This window comes from Rattus rattus, chromosome 15 (genome assembly GCF_011064425.1).
Source record: "Rattus rattus isolate New Zealand chromosome 15, Rrattus_CSIRO_v1, whole genome shotgun sequence".
Taxonomy (NCBI): Eukaryota; Metazoa; Chordata; class Mammalia; order Rodentia; family Muridae; genus Rattus; species Rattus rattus.
The window spans coordinates 61,633,598-61,652,698 of record NC_046168.1 but is presented as its reverse complement, the minus strand read 5'-3'; the positions used below and the strand labels follow the sequence as shown (position 1 = coordinate 61,652,698).

Sequence of the window (19,101 nt, the reverse complement as noted above, 5' to 3'; positions counted from 1 at the left end):
CGAATCTGAGTATTTAGAACTATGGCCCACAATCTGTCTTCCTACACATGGGACGGTCTGTGAGTTACAGACCTGGTATGTATCATTTTAGGGGTGATGGTTGGTTGGTTGGTTGATTGGTTGGTTGGTTGGTTGGTTTTAGTTAAGGTAAGATATATAGCCTAAAATTAACCAGTTTGAGGCAACCCATTCAGGTATATTTGGTGCATTCAGGGTTCTGAACCATCATGGTAAACTCCAGATAAACCTCCCACCCATTCACCAGCCCACGTTTAATAAGCTCTCATCCTTGACATCATCTTATACACAGACACATATCATATTCTATATGTAACACATGCACATCAGTTTCCTTTTTTATCTATCCGCCTGTTGATTAGGAAGTTCCAGACAGAAGACCCAGTCTTTGCTAATTATATGAAGTTTTTGAACCATCCCCCTTCTTCTCCAAATTATGAAATCGCCTTGATTTTACATTTCTATTTTGAAAATTCAAGATTATTAGGCAAAATAAGATGCCTATTAAAAATGTGCGTTTCTTAGACCTCAAAGGAGCATACCTACCGTGACTGTGTTGTTAAGGAACTTATTATTGTTTACATTTATTTATATTGACCTTATTAATATTCCAGAATATTATTAAGATTGCTAATCTTTAAACCACTTATCTCCCAAATTAAGAAGAATTTTATCATATGAAAAAAATAACCTAAAGAAAACCAACTTAATTATGTTTTGAAGGTGCCTGAAGACAGAAACGGATCATTGTTGACTACTCATTTTTCTATTGAATGGTCTCGTGTCAGAAATATTAGGCTCTTTTTTTAAAGACCCCTGCCCATTAGGCTCTTTTTAATCCCTCACTTCCTTTAAGAATTTTTTAAATAACTTGGTCTTTACTGAATAGTTTCCTCCCATTTCTTCTGTGCTTTCATCCTTGTGCTAGCTGGTAGTTCTGCTCTGCCTTAAGCTTGGAAACTATGGCTGGTTGATTTTACCTAAACTCTTTCCCTGAGCATGGGGAAACATGAGGGAGAGGTGGGCACTGAAATAAGTAACAGAGAGGAAGCCGATTGGTTATATATGTTGACAATTTGCATACCACTTTTTTTTTTCATTTCAATCTGTGCCACAGAGCGTCCTACATTTGGTAATTATTTCATGCCTTTGTTTTCCATTGAAAGTAGTCAGAGCCATATGTTTTAACAGAAAAAAAAAAAGATAATTCCTACTTTTTTTTTTTCAGCTCAGTGAAAGGGGAGATGGGGTAATAGCTTTTCAGTGTACCACGGCAGTTCGGAACTCTAGCAGATTGGAGACTCAGTGTTCGTAACAATTCTCTTGGTATGTAGGAGACAAGGCATCTGTTTGAAACATCAGTCAGTGTCAAATGTGGTGCTTCAAAGCATAGCCTAGAGTTTGGTGGTAATTCTACTCCCCATCAGGAAATATCACTTACTGATATGAAAGTTATCCTTCAGGATAACCTAGACCATTGGTAATTTGTGGGGCTATTTGGATTAAGGGCTGTCACATCTCACCTGTAGTTTTGGACTGAAAAGATACAGGACATAGCCCAAATCCTATCCTCATTCAGTTGTCTGACAACAGGGATGATTAGACACGTATCCCTTCTCTTGCCTGATATTTTGTAATGATATACCATGAGAAGGGTGTGCACCCCTTCGATAGATAATTGTTCAAGGTTAAAGCTATAAAGACTTATTGTTTTTCAGTCATTCTGAGACCAATGGATGAACCATAGAATTTTACCCAATTTCCTTTTGTGCAGTTAGTTGAATCTGCAAGCACACACCAGGTGGTCGCCAATGCCTCGAATGCTTGAATCCTCTCAGTTTCCCTGGGAGTGCAAACCTCACGGCCATCTTTCTTTCTTGGGTCTCTAACTTCTGAAACCGGGGCCCTCTATTTATGTTTGAAAGAACTTCATTCCTCCTCTCACTTCCTGACAGAAATCGGCTACTCTGGAATGGCGGCTGTCTGTTTTTACTCTATGCAGGCACAGTAACCGAAGACATTTGGGATGAGAGAAATAGAGATTGCTCATTTAGGGTTTCACAAGGTCAAAGTATGAAACCGTTAGCGTTTTCTGGTCCACTACCCCCTTCTCTCTCCACTGTTTGTCCCTCATTCCTTTGCATTTTCCTCCCATCCTTTCTAAGGAAATATAGCATTGCTTCCAAAAGATGGGTAGTGATAGAAGATGTAAATAATGGTCTTTTGACCATCGAAATATTTCTGGGGCTTCCGTTCTTATTCTTCATAGTCATATGCCATGACCTAAGGCTCTGGTGGTAGAATGCATTTGTTCACCTAATGGTACCCACACTTGAGCTATTCCCTCTTCTAAGTTGCACCACAGCAGTAAATATCTATACTAGTGGCATTAACCCAGGTACTAGGGTTCAAAAGGAAGAAGACGAGAATAGCATTCCTAGAATTTCTTCTCTAAAGAAAGTCCAATAATAAAAGCAAGGGGAACTTAAGATCTATTCTGGTGGAGCCAAGGAATACCCATCTTTTCCTTGGTTGTTATAATATTATTCCTACTCTGATATAGATTTTGTATTTAATGTTTTATTCATGCTTCCATGAGTGCTTTTGGTAAGATTTGACCCTCTGTGGAAGGCACTATCCATTCACACATACACCCAAACCTATTTGCCTTTTAAAAAAAGAATACTGCTTTTAACCTTATTACTTCTGGGACCAGGCACACCAATGATAGCCTTAGAGGATTTTCTTGAACACCACTGCAGAATAGGATAAAAAACAATGATCGACACTGGTGTAAGAGTTCGTTTCTGTCATTATTGTAGAGTCATAGAAATTGCTCTCCTGGGGAAGATTTGCAGCCCTTACGTTACTGAGAAAACAGTATCTTTAGAGGTCACAGATTTATTTACTGGCAAATGCAGCACACACGATTTTGATGTTTCGACACCTCCTAATGAAACAGTACTTGCCATCAGAAAAATACCATTTGGCGGCTGGAGGTGAAGAAAGCGTGGAGATAGGAGAAGATGTGTTATACACACCTGGAGATCAAGAGTTTGTTGTCATTAATATAAATAATGATATAACCTATGATGGTTATAGCCATCGAAGATATGACGCAACTGGAGTGATGACACATAGTTTGATCATTCATCAGGATCTCCTTCCCATTACCTTTAATTTTCTGATGAGCGTGCAGTAAATAGAAGTTGGGTAACAACTTAGTTAGGTGTTGAGAACATATTAAAGAGCTGTGATGTGCTTAGCATCCACAGTGGTTTCTCCGTGCCAATCCTGAGCCTGTGAGGAAGCCAACTCCCGTGGGAATGAGTGATGTAAGGAACAGAACCAGGAAGAAGTCTGATTTCAACTGGACCCGGTTTGGTGCATGTCAGTGTTTTCAAGAGGCCGTTGGCAAGGAGTAACTAGATCCGTCTAAGACACTCGCAGTTCAAGCTTAGGTGCTCATGGTGTTGGCAGTGGACATTTTTGTGATATACCAAGTTGAAAGCAATAGAAAATATGGCGTCTGCTCGGTGAATGCCAAGTGCAGGAGAACTGCAGTTGTAAAAATAAAAGGAAGTGTTAGAGCTAGAGGCTAGCATGGCAAGCTAGCAACTGGCAAGGCTGTGTCCATGCTGTCTCTTTGTACATAGGTGACAATGTTCTGCCTTCTTATTGTCCTTGTATTTAGTCCTGGGTTATTTCCATCACTGTGTCCCATGGAACTCTTAGCAGATGACTTTGCCTCTCTGTCTATCTGTCTATCTGTCTGTCTGTTGAGTCAATGAACAACTCTGTATGTACACTTGCTGCTTTTGTTTGTTTGTTTGTTTGTTTTGTTTTGTTTTCTGCAACCTTGTTCTGGAAATCATGTTTCTTGTAGCAGCTCCCAAGAGCTCCACTGTCTAGGAACCTCCCTCCTGTGTCCTTTTCGGACAAAAAGGGCTGCCAGACTCAGCAAAGCTTTTGGTGGGAGTGACATCATCAGTCACTTTAGAGAGTGCATGGCCATAAAAACTTACCTTTGCACTGCTTAAAGGGTCAAGGCTAAAACAGGACTACATGATTCTGAATCTCAAAGATGCCACTTAATCGTCCGGGTTATAATTATGTCGTAACTATGACACTGAGCACTTCAGTTACTTAAACTCTCTATGCCTCACGGTCTTTATCTGTGAAACTGGAATGGGAATAAAGCAATAGGCTAAGAGAGTGACACAGAATTACATGCACAATTTGACTGGAGCCATGCCTGGCCTATCAAAAGTAACATGTCAACAGTGTGTATCATCATCAGTTGGCCCTGTCAGCTGTGACAAGAACTTGGATCCTCGAAGGCCTTGGAAATGGATCTCTTTGCAGTTGTGGAAAATTGTGTCAAGATGAGACACCAGTATTAATTGCTTTCCTTTATTCCCCTCTGATAACCCAGGCCTGTCTTATGGCTGGAGCGACTGTGAGATTTCAATAGCACGATATGTGCAGAGAGACTCTCACATGTGTACATGACATCATAGAGAAAACCTATTCAGTCTCTGCCGTCCATTTTACTGCCTCAGGGCTTCAGTAGCACCAAGTGGAAAATGCTCTGTGAAAGCTACGGACATTGTAAACATCTAAGGTGCAATGTGACTACTCCATTAGCAGTAGCAATTCTGTCTAAAGTGTGCCTCTTTATTGAGGAAAACGGGTTTTGTTGCTGTTCGAGTGCCCACACCTAGCTCCCAGCTCTAGTGCATCTCTACACATGTGGAAGGCTACCTCCAACTCATTTTAAATTAGAGTTTGGAAAGCGATTCAGAGATTTGGGGAAACACTCAAACGTCATCCATGGGAGAAAATGTGAGAGCGATAGCCTTAGTTCTTTATTTGGAGAGAGAAGAACAAATATGACCGAGATACCTGGCCATAATGAACGCCAGCTTTGCTGCAGCTCCTGCTGGGCTTTGTGAGTGGAAGGACACACTTCAGCATCGATGTGGCTGTCATCTGTGTGGGCACAGAGCTCTGAGCAGGCTGGGCGCACTGGCTTGGAGAGCAGCACTACTTGGGTTCCTCCCTCTCTCTGTTTGCCTTCTGCATCCTCTTGATCTCTCCTACTTGCCCTTTGATTGGCAAAGACACAGCAAGGAAGGGATAGAAATGCCCCTCCATCTCTTACTCTTTAACCCCAAAGTGAAAGTTTGCTTGGTGAGGGAAGAAAACTCAACTGGTTGGAATTAGCTTAAAGGATTTACTTTCAAGTTCCAATCGTCGTGAATGGATAATCAAGACTCAGCTGCTACTTGGAAGGGGGACATTGATATGTGACGTTTATGACAGGGTGTGTGTGTGGATGTGTGCTTGTGGGAATTCACTTTAAAAATATTACCATGTTCAAAGAACTCCTTTGCAAAAATACATATGATTCTCTTTCTCCTACCTTTTGTGGTACAATCTGATAGAATGGAAAGGGAATATTGTTCTGTTGGTAGCAATAAAATAATAGAGTTATCACATACATTTGGTGAATTTTATATATGTTTGAATAGTCATGGAATAGTCTCTCATGGCCTACCCACTCCCTCTTGAGACCCAGAATGGCAATAAAAATAGTTTGGGAAATAAAGAAAAATCTTCATTGTGAATCAGTTAAGAATACTGAGAACTATTTGATTAGTCCCTTTGAAAATGTCGAGGTCTTAAGTTAGAAATAGAATGGTTGCATCATCATCATCATCATCATACCTGTGGGTGTTTCTCCTTGTGTAAGAAGTGTGTGTCCACAGAGACTTGTAACATTGGCGTTTGCATCTCCAAACGTAACTACTTCTGTGGTCACACTGCAGTGTGGTCCCTTAAAGCATCACTTGGATGTGGAGGAAGAGCCTCTTGTCTTCATCACTCGGGATTCCTTGCATTCACAGCGCAGACTGAAAATGTATCCGTTGGAGGGGTACGCATCCTGGAGTTTGCTCTTGTCTCAGAGGATTTGAGCTCTTGTATGATTCCGTTTTAGGGAATGTGGCTGAGCTGTCACTCGAGTGTGTTAACTCTCACTACTATCCTACTGGCCGTTTGCTAGCATCAGGTCTGGATGCTCGAGTAGCCTGTAGAAGAGGCTGCTTCCTACGGGAAGAGTTGCCTTACTGTGAGCACACCTGGAGAAATCGCCCAACTGCTGCCCATTTTGCAAAATGAGGTTGAACTCCTTAGAGCTTTGAAAGCACGAAGCCAGGAAAGGTGACAGAGGACAGCAGGTATAGAGGTGACATGACAAGAGGACAGCAGGTATAGAGGTGACATGACAAGAGGCAGTGTGCGATCTGTAAAGAACTGATATGAAAGATTGGCCTAAGGGAACTATGTTCATTCCCAACATAGGCAGAGATCTAGGCTCACAGCTACTCTTCCTTGTTGCACATTACATGGCCTAGTTTGCTGTATTTTAGCAGATGGCTATGAAAGAGAAGAGAAAGACTTCAGTGTGTTTTCTTTTAAAAATAAAAAGGCACTGTTTGCAGCGCCCTGGTAGCTCATCAGATGGACATTGAATGTGTACCAGTTGCACACTAGGATACCTAATGTTTGCTCTCCTACCAACTCACCAAAACAGCTCCCGCTTTCTGGGGGAACTGCGTCATAACTAAGCTGTTGTTGCTGAGGTAGCTCTCCTTAGAGTGGGAGGCAGTGCGCCCAGACACTCCTTATGGCTGTCTTGCCTCTACCTAACACTGTTTGGCATGATGGTAACCAGTGGCTGCCTACTGCTGTTGTGTATCTGAAACACGGCCAGTGTGACTGACAACTGCAAATCGTTTCGTTTTCATTACGTTTAGTCAAAATAACCTTAGGTTCCTAGGGACAAACATATTGGCCAACACTTCTCGAGACACATTGTTGGAAGGCAACGAGGAAGCTTCTGACAAAGTGTAAATTCCGTGCATTTATGGAGTGCCTGTGATTTATTAGGAATTAGGATTGTTGGGACAGCACCCCCTCCACCGCCGCCCCCCCCCACACACACACACAGTGAGAATTGCCCCATTTGACTAACTAGGAAACCAAGGCCACAAGAGACAAATCACTTTGTCATATTTTCTCAATGAATTGTAAGAGTGGAAATTTGAGCCCTTTGTGAGTCCAGTTCATAGCTGAGTAATTCCAGGACCTGCCAAGCCTGAACACATCTAGTGTCGAGGCTGGCCCCTCAAGTGTATCTTCCTCTTGTTTCTCTGTGCGTCAGCTAACGATTTCACTTTAACTTGGCCACATAGAACCTAGCATTGCCCACCTCATTCCTGTGAACATTGCCCACAGTCTTGCCCTTCAGGTGTTCTTTCTTCTGTCTGAAAGCTGTCTCCTTGAAAGAAGTATGGAAGGATTGAGGTTCTGCCTTCTTGCTGGGTGATGATCAGCTGGGAGGCTTCAAAGGCCATGCCAAGGCCAACAGACCCCACAGCACATGCTAAACACTTCCTTGTGTGAGTGTCGGGTTGTCACCGTTGAAGAGGACTGGGAGGTCTCCTGAGGTCTGAGCTCAGAGGAAGTGGAGTCGAGATGCCAAGCCAGCACTTGGGCATCTGTGTCACCGTTTCAATGTGGTAATTTCTGTTCATCATGGATCGCACAGTAACTCTCACTAAGGATCTGAAATCATCATGCTGTTTCAGTTCCTGCCTCATGCAGTTTCGTCTATCACAATCCTCGTTGGAAATTACATAGTCCCGTTGTACTTGCAGAATCACAGATGGGTTGTTCAGGGACAGCACGGACCTTTTGTACAATATAGTGGCTACCATCCATTGCACACGGTGACCACTAACCATCGTGTTACATGGTCTGCAGCCGTTTTCTCTGGTCTTCTGAGTTATGCTCTCCCTTTCAGGAAGCAATTACTTATTATATGCATGGTTTCACAATAAGCGTGCTTTACAATATGCAAATAAAACTGTTATAGAAAAAAAAAAAGATTAATGAGATCCCACAAGACTCTCTGTAAACTGTCTCCAAAGTGGAGCTCATGTTGATAGTTAAGAATGTCTTGTCCTACACGAGGACAACAAAAACAGGTTCAGCAGGTCGTTTACATATTCATGTATACATATAGATATGTATGTGACAATAATTATCAAAGAAAGAGTCTATGAGTTTAGAGGAGGGGCTAGAGGGAGGGAAGGGAAAGAGGAAAATGATGGCATTCTATTATACTATAAAATATATGAAAATAAATGAAATTTAAAACTAGAGAATACCTCATCTTTAAGAAGGAAGTTTTAATAGACTCTGGTGAACAGTTCTGCTCTCTTTGTCTTATCATACAGCACATTTTCAATGGGCGAGCTCAAACCTTTCTAACTTACATCTGTACACTTAAGAAAACTGGTACCAACACGACCTGAACACAAGTGCTTGATTATCTTTTTGCCTTCTCACTGTGTGTCAGGGTCCATTCTAGTTACTTTACACACATGGTCCCATTCACTTCTCACTAATGTGCCCAGTAGGTCTCCTTGCTCCCATTTCACAGAGAGGAATCGGGAAACAAGAGGTTAAAAGTCAAATGATAGAACCCACAATCAGACCAGGCTCACATGGGCCAGTCCATTTCCCTCTCCACCTCCAGCTTTATTAAAGAAGGGCATGGTTGACAGTACCGCCCTGCCTCACCATTATGAAAGGTAGAACTATATTGTGAAGCACTACCACCAAAACCGTTCTACGAGGGGTCGTGGACAAACTATAAGCCCTGTGCTGTTTAAATCTCCCAAAATGAAGCCCATAGGCCAAGAAGGGAAAGGCTGACGGCCCGCACTCTCTCCACTTGGTTTGTGGGTGGGCACTCCTGTCTGATCTTTCTTTCTAATGGGCAGAAGAACTTAGACTATCATTTTCTTGATGGCTATGGAAAAGGTCATGGGGTGTCAGCTAATGCACCTTGTGGTCATTCTAAAACTACACTAGAAATTCCATCTGTAAAATGAAATTATGTGTAGACTCCCATCAATCTCTGATTCAATGTTATCGTTAAACTTCCGGTTCTATGATTTTACTTTAAATCCGGGATTGTGAGGCAGGATGGCGGTGTGGACCTTTTGTGTGAATATGTTATACTATAGTTTCCATGAGGTCTCCACTCATCAAATGGCCTTTTAGCCACAGCCAACATTCCCCAATTCCAACTTGGCAATGCTTCACAGTTCCTTCCTTCCTCTTGAAGGGACAATGAGAGTCCAGTATCCATTTTGATTTGAGTCACCTTCCAGGGGGAGTAGGAGCTTTTGTTTCTCATGACATATTTTCCTTTGCTTCATTATTGAGGTCGCTTAAATAGATTACACTGATTTGGGAATTTTCCTTTCAAATTGGGCTGATTATTTTTAGGCTTACCCCCCCCCCCATCTTGGTATTTGATATTTAAACAATTCTAGTTAGATAAGTGATCTTTCTATAAACCTAAAAAAAATAATCTAATACAATAAAAACAAATACATGAGTTCTTATTAAAATTAATATTATTTAAAAAAATCTATGGAAACTGCCCCATGGACTACTCGAGGCTGGAAAACTGACAGAAGTGAACTAGGATCAGAGCGGCTGCCCACTGGCTGTCATTGTCATTAAACTCTGAAACACTGAAGGTAGTGTGGACGCTGTCACTGCTGTCGCTGCAAACATCACACAGCTCCACTGCCACTTTAAATGATTATGTATCAAAGGGTGTAAAACACAGACTAATAAGTAATTGTGTGGCTCGAACAGGTTCTGCGTATTACGACGGTCACTTGAGCTTCCATTTTTGAATTTAATGAATGTTCAGACTGATGTCTTCCTAGTGCACTAGGGCTAACAAATGACCAAATGGTAGAATGTGTCCCTGAGTTGTACCACGCCTCAGATTTCACCCCCAGGGCCACCATCAGTCAGCTATAAGCAAATAAACAGAATGTGGGAAGTCGAAGCAAAGAGAACCTCTTCAACTTTTCAAAAACGGATCTGTGCAATATTAATTTATATAAACAAAACTATAGATCATTTGCCTTACAAGGACATGAGGCGGGAAAATGCCATCTCTGAGGGAAAGCGAGTGATTCATACCTTTGCTGTAAGTTGTTGTATAAACACCATTGTATTTTAGAAGATACAGAGAAATTATCTTCAAAGAAATCATCAACATGTGCTCTGTCTCTGGTTACAGAAATTTGCATCATATATAAAGAATCTCCTCCTGGTGTGGGGGTCACACCTCTAATCTTAGTACCTGGGAGGCAGATCTCTTTGCATCCAGCCTGATCTGTATAAGTCTCAGGACAGCGAGGGCTGCAAAGCAGAGAGACACTGCCTCAGAAATCCAAAGCAAAATGAGTCTCCAATTGGCTACAGAATATCAGGATATCAGAAATTACACCTTGTAACGTGTGCTACAATCTTTACATCTTGTAAATATTCTGTCACAAGCAGGCAGTATTCATGAATTTTCCAAAACAATGTTACCCTTAGCTACTTTAAGTTATTCATAATTTAGAGTCAAAGTACATACCTAAATTTCTTACATACCTAAATTTGATTACATTTTTTCTTGTCTTTTCCCAAAGATGTGAAACAGTTTCACCAAAATTTAAAGATAGAGAGAAAGAGAGATAGAGGGAGGGATGGAACAGAGAGAGAGAGAGAGAGAGAGAGAGAGAGAGCGCATATTAATATGATCAAAAGGTATTGATATATAACTGTGCAACTGTGCATGTTTAAGTGTAATAGTGTTAGAGTAATTACTAGTATTAAGCTATAAATTGTCTTCAAAGAGTTGATTTTAGTTTTTAACACAGAGGTAGTTAAATAGCACGAAAATGCCTTTTTTTTCCCCAGTAAACATGCATTGATTTCTAAAAAAAATGTGGAAGACATAACTATGTGCAGTCAGCCTACATTAAGATCAGTGGGCCAGCTGAGGCATGTCCACTCTGTCACTCGAAGGCGGTGACTCAATGACCACTTTGTACTTTTGGTGGGAGGAACCTTTTTATCACCCATTTAGTCCCCCCTTTGGGCTCTTTCCGAATCGTAGCGCACCACCTGCTTGTTGTGCAGTTCACAGGAAAGACCCAGGCTGGATCCCACCCTGCCTTTCACTTTTTGCTTCTTCAAGGTAGTTCAGTAATGATGTGGCCCCTCCCCCGTCCCTAATTACAAACCCTCTAGAAATAGAAATAAATTACCAGGCATCCATGTAAGTAATAGCGAAAATTACAAAATGGAGAGCCATGAAAAAACGATACTTCAGTCCCTCCATGGCTTAGGGGAGAGCATCCTTGCTGTCCACAGCACGAATGGCTCTTTTTAGCTTGGCTTGTTTGGTTTCATGCCCAGGACCTCCAGACTTCGAAGGGCATGTGGAGCGTTTATTTGATGTATGGATGCAGAGGCACACATCCCACATCTGTCTCCGTGGACCGACCCTTTGTGAAATCCTAACCCTGGCATTAACGCTTACAACGTTATGAGTCACGGTTCTCCTGAGAGAATTATATAATTTTCAGGGTGTTTGTTTGGTATACGTGGCAAAAAGTGAAGCTTTCTTTTTCTCTCTTTCTTTTCTCTCTCTCTCTCATTTTTTTTTTAATCCCGCCGCTGCCTTTTTGTTAGTGAATTTCTTCTCCTCTCTCCGTGACCTGTGAATATCAGTGTAGGCTCACTGCCAAGTTTGTGAACCGCTGCCTGCCTCAAAATGGAGGCAAGAAGGTATCCATTTTCATCAAGAGGATGAGCCATTCAGTCTCTCCGACCATCTGGAGAGAGGAACTTTTAGAGCAAAAGAAAATGGGAATTAAAAAAGGAAAGGAAAAAAAAAAGATTATATTTAGCAGAAAAGGCGAGGGAGAGAACCAATTAAAGTGAAGCCATACCTGATGAATTTATGCTTCTCTGCAATGCTGTCCTGCTTCAGGGAAACACAAACAAGCAAACACAGCGGCTATTTTTAAAAAGGGAACCGCTTCTCCAGGCCCCGTGAGGATCAGCAAACGAATGTTAAGTAAATTAGGGGTTTGGCACACTTTAAAGTTTATTGTACACAGAAATATAATAAGCACTTTGAGAGAGACAAGCCCCTCTTCCTGCGTACACACTGACTGTTGGTGGTCTTGTGCTGATCTGGGCACTTAATGGCCTTCTTCCTGTATCTCTGCTGACACTGTATGGATTAATAGTCCAAGGTATATGTGTACTTATCACTCATTCCTGATTCATGCTCTCTCTCTCTCTCTCTCTCTCTCTCGCCCCTCCTTCTGCCTCCCTTCTCCCTACCTCCTACATCACAAGTGAAATTTTTAATTGAAAGGTAGAGGTTTGGTCTGTCTTTAGTGAGAGACTGCTTACATAGCTCTGTTCTACCCCTAACATGCTCACAGGCCATCTGTGTTTAAAAAAGAAAGGAATCTGTCCATGGCGGCCACTCCGTGGCCTGCAGAGTGTATTTACCACTAAGACGTGGTTTGCAGAGTTCTCGCCCGGACTGGAAAATCTCATTCCTGATTATTTTATGTTGATACAAATACACAGCCCTTTTTTTCCCCCCTGCTGTATTCAAAGGGGGCAGTGTTTCTAGGGTTGGATCAGGTTTAGACTCTCACGGCATCCAAATTTAGCATTTTGTGCCAGCTTCTGACCAAATCATGGATGTAGAGATTCTTTGATCAATGCTGAAAGCAGATTTCATGTGGTTCTCCTTCCCCAGGTCTACGCTCCTTCAGCCAGCACTGCCGACTACAACAGGGACTCACCAGGCTATTCTTCCTCCAAGCCAACAGCCAGCACTTTCCCTAGCTCCTTCTTCATGCAAGGTAAGGCGCTTCATTGCCTGCCGGGAAGTCCACAGGCCGTTTAGTGTTATATACAGGGCAAAGAAATGGGGTCATAGGCAAGAGTAGAGGGGAGTAGAAGTGTTTCCCTTAGGAATTGAGTTTCTTACGGAATTAGGTAAAACTTAACCCAAGGCCTTATTTTTTCCTCTTCCGTTAAAGCCCTTTGACATGTGATGGGTTAAGATTAAATTGCTTCACATAAAAGGAAAGTCTTGTTATTCTTCCAAAATTGTTGGTCTTCCATCTCTCTGCCATCTCCCAAGCATGTGCATGCTCAGACACATTTCATCCAGCTCACGGTGTGTTTTGAAGATCTTGTACTTTGTCAAGAGGAAAGAGTTGCCCCTTGGGTCTTGCCATCTATACAGTTTTGACCCACTTAGTAATGGATAAGTGAGAACAAGGGTTGCATCTCAGACCGAGTGACCCACTGAACCATGGGAAAATAGCACAGTGAAAGTTGTGCCGGGACTTACAAATTGACTTAAGGTAAAAGAAAACTTTGAAGGGAGTAAGTACAAGGACTACATGGTGGGGATGTTAGCTTTGTGGTAGACAGTGACTGTGTGTTCTCTTTATTTATCCATTGTTCTTAGTCAAAAACAGATGGTTCTCTGTCCCTAGAGCTTGTGCTGTTGCCACTGGTCATTTAGCCCCTTTCTACTGATTGGAAAAGGCCAGGATCATAAAAATAACGCCAGCTACTTCACTAATGGCCCTTTCTGAAGAAGGAGCTGTGTATTCCACCCATGCCATGCCTAGGATACTTACTTCCGGCTGGAATGGTCTTAGTCCCAAGATACCTTGAGCTTAGAGGTAGGATGTCCCAAGAACTCCTGTACATACACCACTCTTAAACTGCCTAGATGCACATACCCTTGCATACTTGGGTATGCAAAGGAACACTATTGTAAGGGTGGTCACTAGGAACGAGGACACAGTTGGGGCAGCAATGTCAAGGGAGCTGCCTGGCGTCTCACTGAGATCGCAGAGGCTATACTCAAGACCACTGCAGAGAGAGGAGAATCGCCTTTCCCTCCTGCCTCAGCTCATTTAAAGGGCTGGTTCACATGTGAAGTTCCACCGAAAGTCTATTAAAACTGAACTGAATGGGTCCCTCGGGATTGGGGAGAATTTGTTCCACACATCACTGAGCTCATGGTCACGGGCCTCCTCTGTCTTTGTGACCTGACCTAGGTGTCAGTCTCAAAGGGGCACAGTGGCTAGTCACTTGGGTACATTCTGTGCCATGACATTGGACTCATTGCCTTTGGCCATAAACAGTGGGAGAAGCTGCCCTCCAGAGGCTTACTGATGCTGCCAACTCAAGGATTCATTATGTCAAAATTCAGGTTTTCGTTAAAAAGATGGACAGAAGAATAAAATCCCTCTGCGTGTCTGAGAAACTTGTTGTCTTGAACTGTGTGCATAGCAAAAAGGCCAGGTAAATTAAAACAGTAGGTGCTTTTCCATAGCTCACCCCTTAAACTATGGGGACCAGATTTGTTTTTTCTGCATATGAATACTCAAAAAAAAAAACCCTTCAGTTGACATTTATGATGAGCACAATTAATTTACGCACATCTAATTCTATTCTTTCAAAACAACATTATGCCAAGATCATGGGATGTGATAAATATTAATTTACTCTGAAAAGCATAATTTATGTAAAACACATATTTTTATAAGTCTGCGAGGAGTAGAATATGCTGTGTTAACAATCCAAAGTCTACTGCCACCCCATGCTTGGAGTTGTCAGAATATTTCAGGAAAACACTTACTCAGTGATCAACTTTCTCGATTTATTTGTCAAATACATACTCTATTCAAAGTGTGAGTGGGTCTCAAACTAAATATTTAAATTTAAGGTGACATTTAAACTTCTGTATCCCCTAGTAAATCTAAACCTAAAATATATGGTATGTTAACTTTGGGTTGGGAGCAATGGCTGGTGGTGGTGGTGATGGTGGCTATGATGGTGATTGTGGTGATGGTGGTGATGGTGATGGTGGTAGTGATGATGGTGGTGGTGGTGGTGAGGTGCTAACTATAGTAAGATGGAGATCCTTAATGTGCATGCAGATTCCAGGTGTCTCCTGCCTAGGAAGGTAGGGACAGGTAGATCCCTACAGCTTCCTGGCCCTCAGCCTACCCAGACCACAAAGTGCTAGGGGCCATGAGAGATGTTGTCTCAGAAGAATGATTTCTGGCCTCAAGTGCATGAACACTGAACACACACACACACACACACACACACACACACACACACACACACACACACACACACACACACACACACACACACACACACACACACAAGACCAATGCAATGCACTTTTTAAAAACACTAAGTTCCCACGTGGTGAGAGCAGGTCGAAGCAGTGACCTGATGATTCTCTCTCATGCACATCAGTTCCTCCTGTGCAATGCAAGGCAGTCATGGTAGGGCTTAGAAGAACATGTATTAGTACAGAGGGGTAGCAGGATTACCAGCAAGCATAGTCTAATGGTCTTTTACATTGTATCTGTTCATCCTTCGGTTATAAGTCTTCAGTTGTCAACATTACAGACATGACCATACGTACGTGGTTCTTAACGTTGGAAATTCACCACTTCTTCCTTTGTTTCTTCTCTTTCGGGCTGGTTCTGAATTTGTAACTTCAGAATTTAAAAATTCAGTGTGGGATTTGGGGCAGGGGTCGAGGGGGTATTGGGGAGAAAACAGCTTCGTGAAATAAAATATCAGATAAAATTTGTCTGATTTACATACTTGTTACTGTGAAAATAAGCTTGTTTTCCATGATGAATGCCTGAATACTTTCAACATCAAACTCTAATACTCAATTTTGTTCAATAACTAAGAGAGGGGAAAGTCAGTGAATTAATCAGTAGTGGTTCAGACTGTCTCTAGCCCTTAGGTATCTTTGAGAAATCAAAATTAAACAATCACAAACTATAACTTCAGCACCAGGGAGTGAAAGAAATCTTTCTGCTGTTAATATGAGAGGTTACTTCCACATTAAAAGAGACTTTAAAACAATGTATCTCTAAGGCTTATTTTCAAACTCTTGACCTCATATATTTATGAAATCCAGAGGCTGTTACCCTATATTATGATATCTCTCTTAGGACATGCATGTGTATCTCACATTGTTCAAGAGCGTTTAAGAGTTGTATGTCACATATACTACATTAAAAAATGACCTGGGATAGAAATATTGAAAATTGTCTTCCCCATTTACCATAAGATAATCCCAGCATTAATTCTCTGTATTGTCCGTGGCACAGAAATGAAGTCCAACCGTCTGAATGTGGGCTGTTCTTTTTCAGTAGTCATTAGAGCGTAGGCTCCTAAAACTTGCACCCATACCAGCTCTGTGAGGTCCAAACCGTTTTATTTTCACCCCAAAGTTTAAAACAGGCTTTAACTTTTCAGGTTACTTTCATAAAAGTAGGGGTTGGATAGAAAGAACTGTTTCTTTCAGCGAGAACTACTTCGCTCACTTGACACAGTTCTGCAGAGAAGCATGTTCTGTTCTTCTCCAGTCGATTTTTTTAAAAAAATATTTTATCTTCTTTCTTTTTACAAAGAACACAAACGTAAACGTTTCTATTTGTTTGACAATATGAAAAGCCACTTGGGAAGAAGTAGTGATGACTGTCGTGTGATGTAATCAGCTAAGCAACACAAAGTTGAATACACAACGGGAGGTCATTTTCAAGTGTATGAAGAAACCCTATTCTAAAAGGCAAGGCTGACTGCCTCAGAGAAGTCACGGTTTTCTTTGTCCTTTACAGATGGCCATCACAGCAGTGACCCTTGGAGCTCCTCCAGTGGAATGAATCAGCCCGGCTATGGAGGGATGCTAGGCAACTCTCATATCCCACAGTCTAGCAGCTACTGTAGCCTGCATCCGCATGAACGTCTGGTAAGGAAGGCTCACGGGCATGGGGAGAGCACCGCCAGCTAGTTTATGAGTTTCATCTCCGTGTGTACCGTGGGCTCTGCAAAAGAAGGCAAAAATAGCTCTCGCCTATTATTCTTCGGGTTTTATTGTTCTTGTGATCAAAGGCTCGACAGAAGCGGATCACCTCTGTAAACCTTCCAGAGCTTCTCTGCCATTGTCCCTTTGTTTATTGTGTTTTGTTCTGTTTTCTTTATGGTGATGTCAGCTTCCTTCGGTTCATAAACACAGAGGATTCGAGTTGCAGGGCCTTAGCAATGGCCGTGCCTTGTCCTTTTTTACTGACTGTAATTCAGGAGAACGGATGCTACGCTGAGGGAAGAATGAGGAGGATTTGACACGACAGGGATTTCCATGCCAGTTCTGACCTATTGTGACCTATAGGAAAAGTTTATGTTTTCTCTCTAGCCTTGGGAATAGCAAACGGTGGGATGTCACATCCCTTGGACTTTATTATTTTAATTCCATACACATGCCACTTGGGCTCTGCTTTGCTCGACGCCCCAGTGAAAGCTGCTGCGTTGTGTAATATTAAGTCTTTTCTTAGTAAGGCTTTTCCACTCTGCCCATGGCTTCTACAACTGACCTTCATTTGTTTCCTTGTCCTAGAGGAATCAGCCATCTGACTCTCTCTAGGCTTAAGAACTACCACAACCAAGAAACAACTTATTTAGTTAAATCTATCATTGAGTAAATAAAATAGTAAATAAAATCATGAGTTGGGTATGGGATGCAGGTCACATGAGACTTGAATTCATTATTCAATAACATGTAATTAAAATGGTATGGCCCTTAGGCTGGGAAGATGACTCCATAGGCAAGAGTTCTTGTAAACATGTGGACCTAAGTTCAAATCCCCAGTACCGATGTAAATAGTTGGGCATGACTGGGTATGTCTATAAACCCAGTATTGGAGAAGAAGATGGGGAAGGGGGACAGAAAGATCCCAACTGCTTGCTGGCCAGCCACTCAGGTCAAAAGCAAAGCCTGTGGTCAGTGAGAAATCCTGTCTAAGGCACTGAGGCAGAGAACAATGAAGACATCCATCCAAAATCCTGCTCTGGCCTCTTCATGCACACACACAGTTGCATGTATCTACATGCCCACATGCACGTGCTACACACACACACACACACACACACACACACACACACACACTCAAACCCCACAAATGTGAAGGAAAATCTATGGTCTTCATCTCTTCTTGAAGTTTTTTTTTTCCCTTGTTTTCACGTCTATTACTTTTTCTCTGTCCTGATCAGGGAAAACATTTCTGGATTCCTCTAGTCTCCCCTCTCACTGGATATATAGAAGAAGAGAAAGCTTCATATTCTTCCCGATGGCCAAAAGTTTCCAGACGTAGGAATTCTGGTACATGGAAAATGCATGCTTAGTTGGTCCTAGATCACAAGACACAACGTGGTCATCACTCCGCCTTTGTTTTCCCGGGGAGCAGGTGGTAGTAATGGGAGTGACCGGTTTCTTATCTCTCCTGTGTTCAGATGTATAAATCACAAACATCTCAAATGTTAGCACATTTTCACTACACAGCAAATAGCGGAGCTTCAGATCGCCTCTTCTCCCACCCCCCACGGAGGCATTCAAGGTAGAGTGTAGGGAGAGACCAACTGTAATTAGAATATCACTCAGTAACATGTTTGCTTATCCATCATCATCCTGACTTTGCTAGGACTCATAATCAAAACTGGGGAAGTTGTGGATGCAAATTAAAGTTTGGAGTGACAGATCAAATGTTACAATTTCGGTCCGTTGAAGATTTGTCTACGTGCTATTTTCCTTTCCCCCTACATCACTTCACTTTTAATCATATTTTATAATTTTGCATTATGATATAATTTGATCCCATTAGAGTTCACTGCGTGTGGAGGGAGCCCTTGCATGACGCTTAGATGCACAAAAGGCATGATTTCAAGTCAGAAACGAGGCACATTTTAGAAAAAGTTCTAATGAATCAACACAGCGTCGTTGTTGAAACAGAAAGGTCACTTTAAAGCAGTGCCTCCATAGATCACATGAGAAGACGCAGTGGTAAAGCCATGTGTTCATCACAGAGCTCAAGTTCCCGTTCTTAATTTGACCAGTTAGCAAATTTCAGAGAGTAAGATTCTTACTCTAAAGGGTAAATGAATAAGGTCTCTGGTAATGTATCCTAATGAGTTTTCCCACTGAGAGTGAAACTATTGAATTATTACATCTAGTTATCATTGTAATTTCAGTATTTAGCCATATGACAATCTCTCACTGAAGTGACTTTG

At 41.9% G+C, this 19,101-nt stretch overlaps 1 protein-coding gene across 1 annotated transcript in view; it reads left to right on the top strand.

Moving 5' to 3' along the window:
* Tcf4 (transcription factor 4) overlaps positions 1-19,101 on the top strand; it is a 345,858-nt gene that overhangs the window by 276,921 nt on the left and 49,836 nt on the right. The window contains exons 9-10 of the mRNA XM_032885763.1: positions 12,734-12,839; positions 16,659-16,789. Of these exons, the coding sequence (XP_032741654.1) occupies positions 12,734-12,839; positions 16,659-16,789 (237 nt within the window). The remainder of the gene's footprint in view (positions 1-12,733; positions 12,840-16,658; positions 16,790-19,101) is intronic.